The sequence below is a fragment of the Leptopilina heterotoma genome, unplaced genomic scaffold, assembly GCF_015476425.1.
Source record: "Leptopilina heterotoma isolate Lh14 unplaced genomic scaffold, ASM1547642v1 Lhet_251, whole genome shotgun sequence".
NCBI lineage: Eukaryota > Metazoa > Arthropoda > Insecta > Hymenoptera > Figitidae > Leptopilina > Leptopilina heterotoma.
Genome location: NW_025110965.1, coordinates 38395 through 58525, shown reverse-complemented (window position 1 = coordinate 58525; position 20131 = coordinate 38395). Strand labels below are relative to the sequence as shown.

The window sequence follows — 20131 nt, the reverse complement described above, 5'->3', positions numbered from 1 at the left end:
AAAGCGGTTGGAAGCATGTGTAAGGTGCAGTCGTTGGATCGAAGAGTTACACTCGAGATCCGTGATTTGGATTGCCTTACCCAAGAAGCCGACGGAAGCGATAGGAAAGCCAGGATACAGGAAAGTGACGGTCTTAGGACCCAACCGCCGAGGGATGAAGCTCTCGGTTGTAGTCACCAACCCGGAAGAGGCGAACAGGCTGGAGAAATTGGGACACGTAAAAATTGGTTTTATGTGTTGTCCAATTAAAAAAAGAGTAATGGTCGTCCGGTGTCATCGTTGCTTGGGATACGGTCATATTGGAGCGAAATGCCAGAAGGTGGACAGATCGGCTGCGTGCTTTAAGTGCGGTGAAGCCGGTCACAGGTTCTCCAACTGTAAGAAGAGCCCAAGTTGCTTTTTGTGCAAGGAAAAATTTGTCAATAAGGTGTCAACCACCCATATTGCAGGCAGCGGAGGATGCGGAGTCTTCAGGACGGCCCTTGAGGAGGCGAAGAAGACTCTCGCAAGAACTAAAAGCAAATAAGAAGTATTAAAAGGAGCCAAAAAGCGTGATTTAAACAGCTTTTAATTTGTTTGTTTGTTTTTTATTAATTTATTTTGTGATTTATTTGTCCTTATACATTTTTTTTGTTTAATTTGTTTTGTGTTTTTTATTCGTCTTTAAACAGTTTTATCTTTTCAAAATTATATACGTGTTTACTTTTTTTTCTTTTCTTTTTTATATCCGTTTACAATTTTATCTTTTGACTTTTTACACTTCTTAAAATATTTGTTTTTTTTATTATTGTTGTGCTGTGAATTCCGCTTGGACTTTGTAATAGTTTTAATCATTTTTTTAACTACGGACGCAGGAGGATCGCAGAGAAAGGGAGAAGGTCGCATTAGCGACAGAGTTGGAGCGCCACCCTCGAAGGCTAAAGTCTTACGACAGTTCCCAGGGAGGGTAAAGGGCTCCAGAAGAAGGGTTACGGGTTTTAGTGGGTCGGTCTGGTAGTAGGTCGCCAGTTTATTACATTTATTATAACATTTATTTATCTATCTTTTTTTTTAATATTTCCTTTTGTTTCATTGTACCAACCCCACATAACCTTGGAGTGCGGAATCCAAGGTATCTGTAGGCAGATTTCCCAAAAGTCCCTAAGCAAAAATAAAAAAAAACCGACACCAAATTTTCAACAGTATAAGAATTACTTATAGGCATTAACATGGATTTTTTTCCAAGAAACTGTATGACAGAAAAGTTTGGATACTCCATCAGAACAAAGTAGTAAAAAAATTAGATCAGCATTTCAAAAAAATATTTGAACTACGAAAAAAAACATACAAATTTACCCACAGAATAAACACAAAAAGTCAAAAATTCGCAAAAAACTTTTTAAAAAAAGATAAAAACGTCAAGATTTCATAAAATTAGCGAAAGTCAATTTTTGACCAAAACTACTACCTTCTCATATGTGATGAGAATGTATAAAAATTTAATTCCCTGTTAAAAATAAAATCAGAAATAAAGAGAAAACGTCAGAAATTTTGATGTTTTGTGACAATTTTGATGTTTCCTGAAGCTTTTGATTAATTCTGACTAAAGGGTTTTTTATGCTCCTGTTGAATCCTGATGTTTATGGATTGTGATTATTTAGCATTGAAATCTTTTTTTTATTTACAGCCCCTCACTGAAATAATCGTCGTATTAAAATGTGTCATTAGTTGTCATGGCGTTGCCTTGAGTGTACGTGTTTTCTTCGTCCATTGTCACCTGTAGATTTTGATATTTTTGTGTACCGAATAAATAAATAAGTTTTTATTATATAAAGTGCAAGCATAGTTACACTGAACTGAAATAAATTTGATTCAATTAACCGATTTCTTGTCTATTATTAAATAATGATTACTAATAAGGTACATGTTAACAAATGTCATCATGGAAGTATATGAAAAATTGGACTTCAATAATAAAAAATAAATAAATAATTTCATTTTATTATTTTAAATAGTTAATGTAACTTTTCTTACAGATGCTTCTATTATACAATCTGTTACTAGCATCTCCTAAAACTGCAATCAAAATAGTTAAAAAGCAGTCAAATTAACCAGGTTTTCTTTATGTGTAAAACTCAGACCAGAATTATGATGCATATCTTCTTCTAAACGTTTTTTATTTAGAAAATATAGTTAATAACTATAATTTTATATGCAATAGAAAAATAAATTTGAACTGTATTATTCACTACTTTTAAGTATTTAAGAAAGCTTTATTTTATTCACTATTTTGACTTGCAGAGTAAATTGAAGTTTAAAAGGAAAATACTTTTAAGTCCACTTTTTGGCTATCGGCTATTTTTAAGACTACATAGCGACTTTATTTAAGCCTGAGTACCGACTTTTTTTAAGACTCTTTTTACAAACTAATTTTAAGTCTAGGATGACTACTTTTTGTTACATCTTAAAATTAGCTATTTGCAGACTTTATTCAAGACTTTTTTTTCTGTGCGAAAGAAGTACGAAACAATCCAAAATCTGTATGCTAAGAAACCGAAAATTGTTTGCAACAATACGGATTTATTCCAACTAAAAGGTATAAGTCGAAATCTGTACACAAAGAATACGACATTAGTCCGCTTCAATTTAGAATTGAATATTTTATCCAGTTAAAAGATTAAATCCGAAACAAGTATGGAACAATCCAAAATCTGTATGCAAAGAATCTGGTAATAGTCAGCGTCAATCCGAATAATATCCGATCAAAACACCCCAGTCCGAAAATAAGTCTTATTATTATAAGAATTTGTAAATATATATACAATCCACAGACAGTTCAAAACAATACATGTTCAATCTAATTCAAAGAGCCAATCCGGAATGATTTTGGTATAATATTAAATTTGTATATTAAAAACAATTTGTATTAAATGCAGATAAATTCAAACTATAATTATAATTTCGTATGACAAAAACCTGACAAAAACCAGATTAATTCCGAATTTAATCGTCATAATTTCACATTTGCAAGTTGCGTATTATCAAACTAACTTCGGACTCGATCGGACTAATTCCAGATTCACTAGTTATACACAAACCGCATTGAGTTTGAATTTATCCGGACAAATTCCGAGTGACAAAAACCTGTCCATAAGCAGACTCTTTCGGATTAGCTGCGGATTCACTGGTTAAATCAATCGGATTACTTCTGCATTTACTAGTTGCATATAATCTTACTTGCTTTAAACTAAATGTCCGGACTAATTAAGGATTCAATAGTTATAAAAAACTGTATTGATTTCAAACTTAATTCAGGATGAAAAAACTCGACAATAAACCGAACTGTTGCGGATAAATTCCGGATTAGTCCGAAATTTGTCTCACTTTTTATTCAGCGTATTTACTTATGGTAAATAAAATATTTACTTTTGCAGTCATTTTTTTACAAATTTACTACTTGTTCACAAACCGTATAGAGTTTGGATTTTTCCGGATTAAATTCGGGTGACAAAAACCTGACCAAAAACCGCATTGTTTCGGACAAATTTTGGATTAGTCCGAAATCTGTTGTAGTAGATGTGTTGCAGTAGATGGCACTGTCTGTACCGTCAGTCCAAAAGTAACGATTCCGATTAGTAGAATTAAATTAATTAACTGTCATGTCAGTAGAATTTACTACGCTCTTCTCTCCGTGTATCTCTTTCGATTTTTTAAAACATTAAATTAAAAAAAAAACTTAATTACAAACACAAAATCGAAAATTTACACTTTAACTTTCCTGCAAAACTATATTATACCTTTTAAAGAAAATGAGCCACATACGATAATCCCCTATTTTAATTACTATATATATAAACCTATTGAGCTGAAATTCGATATAGATACTTATTTTTAAATGTAAATTACAAGAAAATATTGGAGGTAATTAATACAAACTATCAATTTATTCTTATGTTTTATTTGTAGATATGGGTCACAGGGTCAGTTTTTGCAATTCTTTCAAAAAAATCCAATTCCTTTCTCTCCTAGTTCGCAAATATGTCCGCCAATCAGGTTTTCTATATTTTTCACAAAATCTGCACTTAAAAATAAATATTTGTACCGAATTGCAGCTCACTAGGTCATGATTTGTAAAAGTTAAGGGGAGGCAGGGTCATTTCTTGCAATTTTAAAAAAAATTCAATTTCCTTCTCTCCTAGTTCGCAAATATGTCAGCCAATTAGGTTTTCTATGTTTTTCCCGTAATCTGCACTTAAAAATAAATAATTGTACTGAATTGCTGTTCATTAGGTCAAGATATGTAAAAGTTAAGGGAGGAGACAGCCTATTTTTTCCAAATAAAAAAAATGAAAGCTATTATGGTTTAAAACAGGGACCAACACGGAAACGAAAAAACACAAAAATTCGCGCCGTGTCCGTGTCTTGACACGGCACAAAGTACGCCTAGTAATTCGTACAAAATTCGATTGGTAATTCGTGTCGTGTGAAGACAAGTTTTAAGAACACGCATGAAATACTGTGTAGAATCTTGCTAGCGTTATTTGAGTCGATTGAAACACAATCCGAATTACCAAGCAAACTTTGTGTCGTGCCTTGACACTTGATTACATAAAGAATTTTTTTAAAAAAAAAGCTTAGGTGGTCCACTTAAGATGACATTACTCTAAGACATAAATTTACCTGCAGATCTTCTTCTCGGTTTCAACCACGGATTCGATTCGAGAATGGCCTTTCTCCTCTCTCCGTAGTCCCACACTAATTCACTGTTTGGTTTAATATCGAATTTTGCTTTGAAAAAGACTCGAGGAACACCGTCAACTAAAGTTTTGAATGGTATTAAGTTGGGATTGTCGGAATGACTCATTAGTCTAGCCTTAAATTTTGTTTCTCGAGTCGCATCTATAAATGCTTTTTTTCCATTTAATGTGATTTCTAAAATAAAGCAACCTTTTTTATTTTTTGTATATTTAGTTTCTCGCTTCTCAATTTCATCTTTACTAGTTATTAGGTCCCCACGGTATTCCAGCACAGTGGTACCTTTTTTAATAAATTTATTCGTGAATACACATCTGTTCTTTCCTTTTAAAACTCGAACTTCGAAAGAACTTTCGTCTATGTTTTCTTTGTTAAAGGTTGACATTTTTCATTTGTATTAACCTGTAGGGAAAAAAGAAGAATTTTTCAGTAACAATATAAATAGTAAAAAAATGTAAATGTTCATTCATAAAGGGAGCATTCACAAATTACGTAACATCAAGTAGGAGGGGAGATTATAATTATGTTAGATGGGGGAGATAGGGATATTATTGTAAAGTTACGTAATCCTTTTTAATAAAGGAAAGGCTTGCAGGTCGCCCCAGCTTGCAGGTTGTCATGGCAACATACAAGAGTAAGAGAGTCAGTGAATTCAGATCACATGTCTTTTTCTTTAAAATTCCCTGATTTTTGCTGACTGCGGTGAGCACCCTGGTTATGAATTTTTCAAACTTGAAGTATTTCAGTAACAATAATTTTGTCTCACATTTTTTCCTACAAAGTGAAGGACTTTGTATACGAGTTATCTCCGCGTAGCGTACGATTTGGTTTATGAAATTAAGAAAAAATTTTTTATCGTTATGATTATTATCAATATATTTTTTTGAAGATAAAGGCTTTTAAAAGAAAAATCCATAGCGGGCCGGAAAAATTATTTATAATTTTTGTTGTAAACAAGTGTAGTAATTAACTAATTCACTGTTTGGACACATTCTGTCAAAAAAAATTTTGCGGTAATTTAAACAATATTATAGCGTAAATCTCATTTAAAAATTATTATTTTAGTAATTTATGGAAATTTATGGTAATTTATGGAAATTTTTGCGATATTTCATAAAAATATGTAAAATTTAAATTATTATTAAAAATTTGGATTTTGGTAATTTATGAAAATTTTCGCGGTAATTTATGGAAATTTATAAGGTAATTTAAGACAATTTGTAAAGTAATTTAAAGAAATTTTGTCGGTAATTTTTAAAAATATGCAAAGTAGAAATCATAATTGAAAATTTTTATTTCGGTAATTTATGGAAATTTTTGCGGTAATTTATCAAAATTTTTGTGGTAATTTATGGAAATTTATTTAAGTAATTTATGGTAAACTTTCCTGAGCTATAGGTTTTTTTTATTCCTTATATATGTGGCACCATGACACTACATTTGCACTATGTTCTTCGTAATACAAAGGTCGGTGGAAACTCAGGCTGGTGGGAACTTTTTCAACCGACTTTGGATATTTTAATTTTTTGAAAAAACTATCATTAATTTTTAATCGGTTTAAAGTGGATCTCATTAGTATTGGCCAAAACAATATAACTACGCTTTATTTAACCTTTTTTATAAATAATTGTTTAATTTGTGGTAAAATATTTAAGGGCCGGTGGAGGTCGGTGGAGATTATTTTGTGATTCCCTTATCAAATTTCCAACTTAAAATGAGTGAAAAATGAATAAATCAATTAGAACATTGATTCTTTTTCCTAAATTAACTTAAGGAAGTTATTTTTTGTGTTTACAAAAGTAATTTTAAGTTAACATTTGATTTTCAATTAAATAATTTACTGTTTGTTAATAAAATAGTGAATAGCATTCAAATTTGCTGTCAAGCATAAACTGAAAAAAAACATATAAAATGAATTTAAAAAAAAATTTTTTATTCAACTGTACTAAAGTAGACGATACTAAAATGTCAATAGTAATTGTATTTATTATTGCATGTTACTAAAATTATTAACTTTTTTCTAAACTTCCTGTGGGGATAGGTAAAATTTTGACGTTTTTAGCCTTAAAACCGCTTATTTATGAATAATTATAATATTAGATACAAAAGTAATTATTTTTTTCAAATTAAGTAAAAGTCGAAATAGAATTTTAAAGTTCAATATTTAAGAACGAAATATTCGTGGTGGGCCAGACAAAACAATTATAATTTTCTTTTTTACAATAAACACCCATGTAAAACCCAGTAAAAAAAATTTGATACACGGACCGCGGAGTTCGTATACGAGCTCGGTAGCTCGTATGAGAAATATGAGAAATCTCTCATACGAGCCTTATCCGTAATGAGAAGTGTATAGATGCTTGTATACGAGGTGACTTTTAAAGCATTTTTCTTAATATAACACTATTTTAAAGTAAATGTAGATAATAGAAATGAATTTTCAAAGTATAACAAAGCTAAATTTATAAAGGAAATGAAGTTTTAAGAAAAAAAGGATAATTTTGTTCAAAAGATTTATTCACACTGAAAAAAGGTTAGAATTTGATAATTCCTTGTTACTCTAACTTACCGACATTAGATATTTCTCGGATGCGGTAAGCACGATTTTGTATGTATTGTATTTTATATTGTATATAAATGTTCTTATATAAAATAATTGAATTTAATACAAAATCTGCTTACCACATCCGAGAAATATCTAATGTCGGTAAGTTAGAGTAACAAGGAATTATCAAATTCTAACCTTTTTTCAGTGTGAATAAATCTTTTGAACAAAATTATCCTTTTTTTCTTAAAACTTCATTTCCTTTATAAATTTAGCTTTGTTATACTTTGAAAATTCATTTCTATTATCTACATTTACTTTAAAATAGTGTTATATTAAGAAAAATGCTTTAAAAGTCACCTCGTATACAAGCATCTATACACTTCTCATTACGGAAAAGGCTCGTATGAGAGTTTTAACATATTTCTCATACGAGCTACTGAGCTCGTATACGAACTCCACTTACTTTATACTACTAAACTTGTTTTGAGGTAAAATATAAATAATTATTCATTTTATTACAAATATATTATGATTCGACCATGACGATTCTGTGATTCCCTATGCAACTTTCATGCTTGCACTGTAAAAACAAAGTCTTCCTTTAAACCCAAAATGTGTCTTTCTTCAAGGTGTAAATGGAAGTAGACCATTTTGTCTGAATGTCAGTAATGATTAGAAGTTTAAAAAGAATACTCCCCAATTGATACAATTAAGGTGTTAAATGAACTGAAATTCAACTGTAAGCTAGTAAGAAGGCTAAAATTTAGCTAAACCATCTAGCTAAATTTCAGCCTTCTTACAAGCTTACAGTTGAATTTCAGTTCATTTAACACCTTACTTGTATCAATTGGGGAGTCTTCCGTTTACACATTGAAAAAAGACAAATTTCGGGCTTAAAGGCAATGTCAAAGTCGATGCGATTTTTCCATTGAAGCCTTAAAGGAAGACTTTGTTTTTGACAGTGTATGTTCATATTCTTGAATTTTATTAAAATAAACATATGTCACATTTAATTTCTTATTACAAACAACAATTATTAAAACTATCAGTGGAAATTTCTCTCTTTAAGATAAAGAATTAAATGCTAATGCACATATATATTAGGTGAAATTAAGATTATAAAATGTTTATAAACTTATTTATAATCGAATTAAAATATTAACATACTAATAAAACTAAACTTTCTGTCTAAGATTCACCAATTATAAATATAATTTATGCACTTGTATATTATTAATAAAACACGAGTCAAAAGTAAACCGACAAACCGGCGACGCGACGCGCTATTCAGACTTTTCACGTTTGCAAAATGCGTCCCTTGTGACGTTACAATCAACAGTTTCAGCCTCGTCAGACTTACAGTCAGCTGTAGGCGTACCTTATTAGAAGTTAATTTCATCTAACTTTTTATTAATACCATTGGATCTGAAATTAAGTCCGGTGTACTACAAATAAATTACAAAATGAGTTTTATTTTAATAAGGGACCGTCCATAAATTACGTAAGGCATTTTTCTTAAATTTTGTCCCATGCAACCACGTCTGTAAGGTTCCGTAAGATTTTGAACCACCCACCCCCCCTATCTTACACGGAAAAAATAAATTCTGTAAGAATTCCTGAATTTGTTCCATAATTGAGGATTTGTGCAAAGTTCCAGAAATTTTTAGAAATTCAATGTAAGTATATCTGAATCGTTCCGAACTAATTACGAAACGGTTTTTGTGAGACTTTCAAAATCAGCATTGTAAATAAATTCCTGGAGAAATACAGGACTGGTCTATAATATTATCGAAATTTTGTCGTAGAAATTATATTTCTTCTAAAATAGTATTTACAAGCGTCTAATCAAGGAGAACTCCAGTTTAAATTTCATAATAATTCCCGAACTTCATCGAAAGAAAAGATGTGCCGACCCCGTTTCTCACAAGCGCTGAATAAAAGTAAAGTCTAGTATATAAGAGACTTCCTAGGTCCCTACAACCAGCGTGCGATTCAATGCGCCGTGTATTTGCGTTTATTTGTGTACAAATTATGTGTGCGTTAGAATATATGTAGGTAGCTATAAGTGTATTACGTATGTATGTATGTGTGTGTGTGTGTGTGTGTGTGTATCCTCCTCAACCAATCACAGTTCGCCTTGCTTGACGAATGTCGATCAAGTATATACGCATATACACAACTTCTTTTTTTATTTTCTTTGCTACGGAACTGTTCCGGAACTATTCTGTAGCCCTTATAAGAGCTTCTTCATATATGAAGCGACCCTCTGAATTTTTCCCGAACTCATCGGAAGTTCTACCGTCCAGACTATCTGAAATACTCAGCCGCTACATTTCGTAAAGCTATCACATAAATACCGAGTTCTTACCATATAATTCCTGAATATCTATTTTGAAAGTTCGACATTTCTTCCAAATAACAGCTCTATAATAATTACCGACTTTTGCTCATATCCTCAATTTCGGAACGAATTCAGGAACTATTTCCGAATTATTTTTTTCCGTGTACGTAAGTCTTTGCTTAGGTATTTTTTACGAGAATTTACTAGTAGCATTGCAAAAAAATGTTTTTATCCCACATGCACAAAAATGGCGCTTTCTGATAGCAGACGACAGAGATGAAAGTCATTCATTTCTTCGACCGTATGAAAATGGCGGCCGTGTTCTCCCAAGGGCAAGAAAATTAGCTGTTTACATGCATTTTTCTTGCACATGGGAGAAAACGGCCGCCATTTTCATACAAGTCGAACAAGTGAATGACTTTTACTCCCTGTCGTCTGCTATCTGAAATCGCCCATTTTGTGCATTAGGAATAAAATATGTCGTAAGTAACATGAGAATAAAGGCAGCCAATTTCTTTACGACCTCCACTCGTGTCACAAAAATCACCGTAAAGAAATGGCTGCCTTTATCCTCTTGTTCCTTAATATACTATTAACTAATAAAATAAATCAATAAACAAATGTTTGGTGTTTAGTGTATAGTTCTGAATTTCTTAGAATATACTTAATTTATATAAAATTTATTAAACATATTTTTCCTTGGTCAAAATAATAAATATTAATGCAGAAATTTAGCTTAATATTACCATCTTTGGCATTGGGACGCGTCGCGTCTTCGTTGCGTTTTGGCTCATTCTGGAACGACCCTATCATAGCTTGAGAATTTCCGAAATTTATGGAGTAGTGTAAGAAAATATATCTTACGTAAGAAATTCGTTTAACCAGGTACCCACCCATGTAAGTTAACATAGAAAAATTGTCCACCCACCCCCCCACCCAAATGACCTTACGTAATTTATGGACGGCCCCTAAGAGTACAACTAACTTTAATTTTCAGTTAGTTTTTATGATTAAATAAAGTTGTTTGCTTAAGATAAGTCAAAAATTAAAACTAGCCACCATTAAATTTAAGACTTTGTTTTTACTGTGTGTAACACATATAAATCAGAAAAATAAATTTTTTTATTAATTTCTTTTTTAGTAATTTACTTAGGAGAGTTTATTAATGCTTTTTATTAATGTTAAGTAATTTTTCGATTTGATTTTTTATGGAAATTAGGCAATTTTACAAAGTGATGATACCATGACGCGAAAACGGGAGACAAGAAATATCTACAAAAATATAAAAAAATAATTTTTTTTTTCCATAAGTGTTTTGTTTTTCTCAATTCTACTAATTTAGACAATAAGAAAATGTCAATATTCATTATATTTATAGAAAGTGAATTTTTATATTTTACTAAAAAAATAACATTTTATATATGAAATGGTAGTGGGGACTGATTACACCATGACGTTTTGGCACCTTAAAACAGATTTTTAAGTAAAATTATAAACTTTTAACTGAAAATGACTATAGACTTCTATTTGTTATCATGAAAATAAGTTATCCACGTTGAATTTATTAGAATATATGAAACTGATTTCTTAAAAAACATGAGGGACATTAAATTGTGCGCTACGCGAAGAATCATCCATAGATAATCTTTTCACGTTGGAATTGTAAAAATATATGAAAATTATTTATTATTTTTCCATTACAACATGAAAAAACCCAAGTTCTGTGCTACGCGGAGAATCACCCATACATAAGTTTTGTAGTAACTCTTGAAAAAAGTTTTTCCGTGTGCAAGAAAAAATAACGCATTGGGCCATATATCCCACCTGGGTGGATTAGACGCTCCCTGCGGTAAGTTATTACTATTTATTACAATAATTATTATTAAAAATCTAAAACGCCGATTTTATGTTTCTCTAATTAATTTGAGACAAGGAAGAAAAAAATTGCAAATATTTTCTAGCGTGTTAAATATCCTTGATTCTTGTAATGAGAAATTTTGTCCAGTGATTTAAAAAATTTCGGACATTTTTTCATCTGAGAAAGGGGGCATCTATTCGCACTTTACCCTATGGTAAATATCATACAAATGGCAAAATGACGTGAAATTAACAATGATATCAAGATGTTTACATTGGAGATAAAGAAATGAAAAAAATTAATATTCTGGATAAACTATGAAATTAGTATACAGTACCGTCCGAAATTGTCAGTCCACCCATTTTTAAAGGAATGAAAAAAAATTTTTAACATAAAATTCATGAAAACTAAAATTTTTTTTGGTTCATATTTTGAAAGAAGATAAAATTATGAAAAGAATAAGACCTTACAGAAGTCATTTGGCCAACATTTGTAGAAGATATTCTTTAAAATCGTCATTTTCAATGTTTTACAAAAATTTTAATAACTTCTAAAATAATTAACGCTTTTTAATAATCTTAGGCTTATTTTAAAGGTCATTTTCTACGAAATAAGAAATACTTATAGGCATTAACCTGTAATTTTTTATTTAGAATAAGCATGTCGTCAAAGTTGGACAAAAAAATTCAAAAAAATTGAGATATTATTAAAAGAAAAATAATTTTTGAAATTATAACATATTTTTTTATTAAATTTTCTTGAAAAATCTACACCATATCATGTTTTATATATGTTCTAGAATAGTTTTTAGTACAAAAATTTTATTTCAAATTTTTCCAATTTTTTTGTCCAACTTTGACGTCATGCTTATTCCAAATAAAAAATTACAGGTTAATGCCTATAAGTAATTCTTATTCCGTAGAAAATGACCTTTAAAATAAGCCTAAGATTATTAAAAAGCGTTCATTATTTTAGAAGTTATTAAAATTTTTGTAAAACATTGAAAATGACGATTTTTAAGAATATCTTCTACAAATGTTGGCCAAATGACTTCTGTGAGGTCTTATTCTTTGCAAAATTTTGTCGTCTTTCAAAATATAAACCAAAAAAATTTGAGTTTTTATAAATTTTATGTTAAACAATTTTTTTTATTCCTTCAGAAATGAGTGGACTGACAATTTTGGCCAATTTTTTTTATATTATATAGGGTAGGATGGGGCAAGGATGCCACCGTTTGCGAAATTAGGAGTTTATTTTTAAAAAACACCTGTTTTTTAAAAATGTCAACGGAATTTTTGTGACGCTATATTATATTGTTTTCTATGTTAGTACCTCGGAATATTTATGTACTTAAGTGTCTTCCGGAGTGGAATTTCCTGCAGAACACGAATATCGTATTCATTTTCAATTAAATTAACGTCATTTCACAAAAAATTAGGAAAAATTGAAATCTGGGCTTCTCGACCCCCCACGGGGCAAGGATAGTTAGAGCTAATATGGCACGGTAAAATCCTGCTAATACGACTGAAAATTATAAAAAAAATGTTTAATTGTTCCTTTTAGGTTGATATACATAATAGTGCGTAATTATATTAGAAATATAAAGCTTATTGACCAAGAAATTGTAGTTATCTGAAGAAAATTGGTTAAAACTGAGATTCTAGTTCAGTCGAATTTTAATACAATAATTAAAATTTATAGAAAATGTTCAAAACATATTGTTAATACTTCAGACATAAATATTGAATAGTCTAAATCCAACAAAATAAAGAGAACGAAAATTTACTGATTTTTTATAACTTTCGGATTTTTTTTATTCTTTTTTTCTTTCTTATTCTTTTTTTTTCTTGCCCCAATACTGGGGCAAGGATAGTTAAAAATTTTTGATTACTTTTTCATTCGTATATCGCAGGGATCGCAGTCTACAGCAAAATAATGAATAGCAAAATTGTAGCCAAATAAACAGGCTTTCCAAAATACAATTAATTTCCTGGTAAATACAGTACCGTCCGAAATTGTCAGTCCACCCGTTTTTGAAGGAATGAAAAAAAAATTTTAACATAAAATTCATGAAAACTAAATTTTTTTGGGTTTATATTTTGAAATACGATAAAATTTTGAAAAGAATAAGACCTTACAGAAGTCATTTGGCCAAAATTTGTAGAAAATATTCTTAAAATTCGTCATTTTCAATGTTTTACAAAAATTTGAATAACTTCTACAATAATTAACGCTTTTTAATAATCTTATCTTTAATCTTAATTTTATTTTAAAGGTCATTTTCTTAGGAATAAGAATTACTTATAGGCATTAACCTGCAATTTTTTACTTTTCAAAATTTTATCGTCTTTCAAAATATAAACCCAAAAAAATTTTAGTTTTCATGAATTTTATGTTAAAATTTTTTTTTCATTCCTTCAAAAACGGGTGGACTGACAATTTTGGCCGGTACTGTATTCGGGTTTGGCCGCTGAAATAATCTTTGATATGTGTAATAAATATGCGTAAGTCGTAAATATTTAGTCAATTTAAACATTATTAAAAACTGACCTAAATTTATAAGTCGTTAAAATTCCGCCAATTAAAAAAATCCAATTGTAATTAAAAAATAACATTTATTAAAACAAATAATCAATTTTCGATTTTTTTTAACAAAGTCGCACTAATATAAACGGGAATTTTAAAATTTCAAAAAAAGTAGTGTTCTTAATTACAATTATTTAAGTAGTTGCACTGAATTTCGACACATGCTAACAAATTATCCTTCAATTAAAGAATAATACAATTGAATTATTAAAAAATTGATTACTGAAAGAATTTGATTTCCAAAGTACACAATCAAAACTAAAATAACGGTATGTAGCATTTGAACATTATAGAACACTACTTTCGCGTATGTACGGTAAAAATTTCCTATAATATACACTGAAAGAATTTTGGGCAGGCTGCAGGCTTTACATGAGTGCCGCTAGAGCTCGCTGCCTCAAGCTCGCAGTTAACCTCAAAAAGGAATCTACTCCCGAAAGGTAAGCAGCAACTCCTCAGGGGCAGCTGCTCACATTTCGGGAGTAGATGCTCGCTTTTTTGAGGTGAGCTGCGAGCCCTGAGCAAGGGGCACTAATTTCGGACATGAAAAGCCAGCAGCCTGCCTAAAATTCTTTCAGTGTAAGTGACTTTGTTAAAAAGAAAAACACAAAAATCGATTACTTAGGTTTTGTGAAATGTACTTTTTAAGATTAAAATTCATTCTACTAATATAAAAGAGACAAATGTCGAATCTCTGTTAGTAAATTATTGTAAATTTAAAAAGTCCTAATTTCCGATAATTTCATTTTTTTTTATTTATTTACTGAAAGAAACAAATTTTTTTTATTTAATAGAAAATAAAAAAAAATCTTTTCTTTATCATTATACAAAATCATTTTATCAAAATGTACGAACAAAAATAAAAAAAATCTGAATTCCGACAAATTGGCGCTTGACAAATTGGCGTCATGCAGCCTTAAGAACAACAATGATCATTGAATTTTAAAATATATATAATGTTACGAAACATAACCTTATTCAAGCAATTTTCCATTCTGCAAAATTGTTATTCACAGTAAATTGTCCAAATTTGAAAAATTACAAATTCTAATGTTGATAAAGTTATAATATTTCAGGAGTTGGAAATTTTATGTTTTTATAGAGTTACAAATTCTTTAGAAAATTTATTTCTATTTCAAGAAAAACTTAATAACTAAAATGATTTAGATTTATAAAAATGTAAATTTTGTTTCTTCCTTTAAATTTTGTTCATTTTAAAAGATGTTTCTAAAGAAATATTTTTTCTATAGAAAATATGTAGGGTTTGCAGGTTATATCAAACAAAATGTCCGTCGTGTTAGTTTACAATGACCGACGCTTCAAAATTAATCTGGCAGATTTTTAAAATACATAAACAAATATCATTATCTAACAGCATTGAAAAAGGGTTTTAGAAGTAATGTCATTAAAAAAAAATATTTAAAAACTCATAGCATTTTCTTAACAGAGTAAATAGATATTTGTATACGTCGTAAATTGAATAGTCGTAAGTATTTGTGAGAGTTTGGAAGACACATACCTTTCAAAAGCAGCGTTCTTTTTAGGTGCTTTAAAAAATAACATATTCTTTACACAAAACCTATGTTTATAAAATAAAAACAAATGCACGTTCTCATTAATCTGCTCTAAAAAATTCAGAACTTCCAAACTGACCCGAAAACTTCGTACTATTCAAAATGGATTAAAAGACATTTTTCACCAAACATTAAATATATTTATAATATTACCTTCTAATAATACACTTGTGATTTGAACTCTCCAGACAAAAAATGAATAAAACCTCGAACCTTACTCATATTAGTATTTTAAATACAAAAGTTGAATCCATAGGAAAGAGTGAAACCATTTTTTTAAAATCACATATTATTATCAACGTACAAGTTGTAACTGATATCCAGAAAGAATGAGCAAATTAGAATGATGCAATACACTGTATAGGGAATGCACACTTTAGGCCAAGTTTTCAATAGTCACAATTTGAAACCAATGAACTACAGTAACGTCTGAAATACGACACATTGAAATCGTAAGGTGGTGTCCACAATAGCACTCAAATATCTACGGAAGCCTGTAGGGCTCACGAGCGTACGGACGCAAGTGACGTAATTTCGTACCACACGTGGAGCGGAGTTTGTCCAACTTGTGGTGCGTTCATGAGGTTGAGTCCACAATAAAATAAATCGTCTCGATTTCGATGCGCAGTAAACAACGCGCATCGAATCGTCTTGAAAGTCGAGACGATTTTTAGCTATTCTGGAATCAGCCTGAAAATTAGAGACAGGAGTGCGAACTCTGCTGTTTTCTCACTCAAGGCCAACGCAGAATAGATCTGTAACCGGAACCGTAAGAAGTTAGAGAAGGATAAACAATATACCTATCCTTCTTTAACTCATTCTTACGGTTACGCTTACGATTGCGGTTCCGGTTACAGATCTATTCTGCGTTGGCCTTAAAGGCCTAAGCACAACTGCTTCGCGAACGCAAAGTACGAGTTAGAAAAGGACAGAGATATATCTGTGTCCTTTTCTATCTCATGCATTTTGTTCGCGAACGATTTTCGCGAATCTATTGTGCGTTGGACTTAACAGCAGTGAATCAGTATTAGTGGGGTTATGAAGGCGTGGTTAGATTGCGCCCAATATCTTGTTTCGGTTTAAGTTTTTTGGCAAAATATTCAATAAAAACTTTATCAGATTTCAAATAATTATATTCAAATCTGTCACAAACTTAACCCTTTGAGGACCACGGTTGCTTTCAAGCAACATGAAAATTTTTTTGGTAACTCATGCATAACTTTTTTTTTAAACTGAATATCGAAACGACGTTTTTATTTTCATCTTATCTAGTAAATTTCCGATTTCAAACACTACAATACCGTCAGAAACCGTTAATTAGTCTTGCTGAAAAACGTTTTTAAAACTGCAAAATCATGATATTTTTAAAATTAATTTGGTCCTCAAAGGGTTAACAAGTTAACCTAAAATTTTAAAGCTGTACTGACGATCCTTTTTTTGACGCGGACCGTCATATGTTAATGTATTTTAATACATTAATACGTCTAACGTGTTTTGGACAATTTGGGTTTATATATTGATACAAAATTTTGGGATGCGGTATATAAGTTAATATAGGATTTTTATTTAATTTAGATAAAATATTAATACCTTTTTTAAATTAAACTTTATAGCTTCCTAAATACAATTCTCCCTAGTCTTAGAATTTTTATATTTTTAATAGTAGAATATATATCTGTATGGTTTTTCCCGTGAGGGGATATCGGTGACAGTAAGGGTGCATTTATATGATTGTCAGTAGAAAAAAATTTACCGAAAAATGTCAAAATCGCCTTAACACAAAACTGAAAAGGTGTTTCTACAATAGAGTAAAAATACTTTTTTTGTCTTATTGCAAGTAATTGCATATTCTCCACATAAATTTACTGTAAATCATTAAATTTAAAGTAAATTGTAGCAAATTTATATGCAGAATATGAAGTGTGAGAGAGATACAGATATACCCAGTAAACAAAAACTAATTGAAATAAATTAAAAAGAATTCACAAAGAGTTTCAGTGAATCCCGCTTTGAGACAAATACGAATTGGAGCTACACTGAGAGAAGAGTTATAGCCGTGACAACAAAACGCGTTTAGTAGCAGAAACACATGGAGAGCGATTGTAGCGCCCCTGGCGGTTTAGTTCCTGTTTAGTATACCTGACTAAACTGACAGTCGTTCCTACTATAGTGTAGTAGATGCGACTGTTAAATTTGTCCGTCGAAAATTAACAAGAATGTTTAGTTATCAGAACTGAACCGATAGTCGCCTTCACTATTCTCTTCTCTCCGTGTATGTTGCAATTTTCCTGAATTCGTCAAACTGTATTGAACTTCCTAACCTTCTATTCTTACTAATTCAATGGAAAAGTTTTTGGGCCTTTAATTTTTTTTAATTCGTCAGCACGAATTCAATGCATGCTTTGGTCATTTCTTACGAATGCGAATTCGTTTGCACAACTTCAGGCAAATTAAATCGAATATACAAAGAGCTTGAATGAATCCCGCTTTTTACCAAAAATCTTAATTCATTTCAATCCGTTTGAAATAGTTTTTTTTACTGGGTATGTTTGCTCTATTTGCACTCATGGCCTAGTTACAAAACGCAACGCAAAACGCTACCATGGGACTCCAGGCTGAAAAATTTTTTAAGCTGTTGCAAAAACACTTTTAAAGCTTCGTGTGAAGACGATTTTGCCATTTTTTGGTGAATATTTTTCTACCGACAGTCTTAGGGTGCGATCCCATGTGAGCAGAATACGTCGACCGAAAGCAGAAAATCATGAGTGCAAAAGAGATAGGTAGATATTGTTGTTCTTTTCACTCTCATGATTTTCTGCTTTCGGTCGACGTATTCTGCATACATGGGATCGCACCCTTATATTTATACGAATTTAAGAATATTAAAGGCGCACTCACTCTTATGGAGGTTGCTTGCCTGCGCAGTGCGCAGGCAGCCGCAACTGGATTAAAGGAGAGAAAACATAATTTGAGTTGTATGACTTTCTTACTCTTATATGTTACCACGACTACCTCCAGGGAATTCTGCTTTCCCTAGATTGAATCTAGGCCTAGAAACTATAGAATATAGGTAAACTTATTTCTAATCACGATAGTACAAACCAATGTTCAATTTTCATTAATAAAATTCTTTTGTTTTATTGTACCTACCTGTAAAAGAAATGTGTTGAAATAAAATGACAGTTTAGAAGCGGCTGAAAGCAGGTTCCTTTTACGATAATGTATGTTAAATAGAAATTCCTAAAACCAATTCCAAGATGTTATGGTGGATTCCAGGACCAATATCCACGACTTTAACTTTTAAATGATTTTCATTTTACCAAAGGGGTTTTAAGGCGTACTTGCGTTTGCGAAGGCAAAAAATGGGCCCCACATAAATGTTTTTTTTCACAGTCATTTTATTTAAAATATTAAAAACGATTTTTGTACCTTAAAGTACATTATAAAAACTAAAAAAAGAAAAAATTGTTTCGTTTTTTAACCCTTATTTACGATTTGTAGAGTGCCCCAAAAATTGTCGATCTCAAATTTGTAAGAGTTTGCGGTGCCCCGCATAGAGCCTCTCCTGACTGTCTAAAATCAAAAAAACAAAATTTATTCTTTAGTATACATTAATACCTAGTGTACTAACGCGATGAAATTAAAAAAAAGTAAAAAAAAAACAAAAATGCGGTACTTTTAAAGTCAATTTTTAAGAAATGATGATTTTGATCTTTTGAATTTTTGACTTTAAAAGTACCGCATTTTCGTTTTTTTTACTTTTTTTAAATTTCATCATATACGTCCACTAGGTATTAATGTATACTAAAGAATAAATTTTGTTTTTTTGATTTTAGACAGTCAGGAGAGGCTCTATGCGGGGCACCGCAAACTCTTACAAATTTGAGATCGCAATGTTTGGGGCCCTCGACAAATCGTAAATAACGGTTAAAAATCGAAAAAAAAAATTCTTTTTTTTGTTTTTATAATGTACTTTAAGGTGCAAAAATCGTTTTTAATATTTTAAATAAAATGACTGTGAAAAAAAATATTAAAGTGGGGCCTATTTTTTGCCTTCGCAAACGCAAGTACGCCTTAAATTCATTGGCAGTCTTGACTTTGTAACTTTCTAACAGTCTTTAACAATGGTTGCTTCAATCACAGTTAGATTTTTACTAAACAAATGTTTGATTTAATTTTACTTACCTTGAAAAAATGGTGGTAGAAATAAAATCACAAAGCTATGGAGTGGTCGATAGCAAAAAAAAGTGGGGTGTTATAATCATTTATTAACTGACTTTTTCTCTCTTCAGGGAGCGTTCTGACCTCCGCATGCACGATTTATGCATGCAGGTTGCCATGGTATCGTTCAAGAGTGAAAGAGATAGAATAATTTCATATTTCTCTCACTCTTGAACGCAATTATGGCAACCTGCATGCATAAGTTTAGCACGCGAAGGTTTGACCTGACCCTAAGGGTACAGTTACACGATCTTATATCTGCATGATGC

The 20131-nt window shown here is 30.8% G+C and overlaps 1 protein-coding gene across 1 annotated transcript in view; it reads right to left on the bottom strand.

Annotated features, from left to right (window-relative positions):
* Positions 1–5580, bottom strand: part of LOC122503251 — a 41763-nt gene extending 36183 nt beyond the window's left edge. The window contains exon 1 of the mRNA XM_043613725.1: positions 4660–5580. Within this exon, the coding sequence (XP_043469660.1) occupies positions 4660–5119 (460 nt within the window). The 5' untranslated portion in view covers positions 5120–5580. The remainder of the gene's footprint in view (positions 1–4659) is intronic.
* Between the last annotated feature and the right edge of the window lie 14551 nt (positions 5581–20131).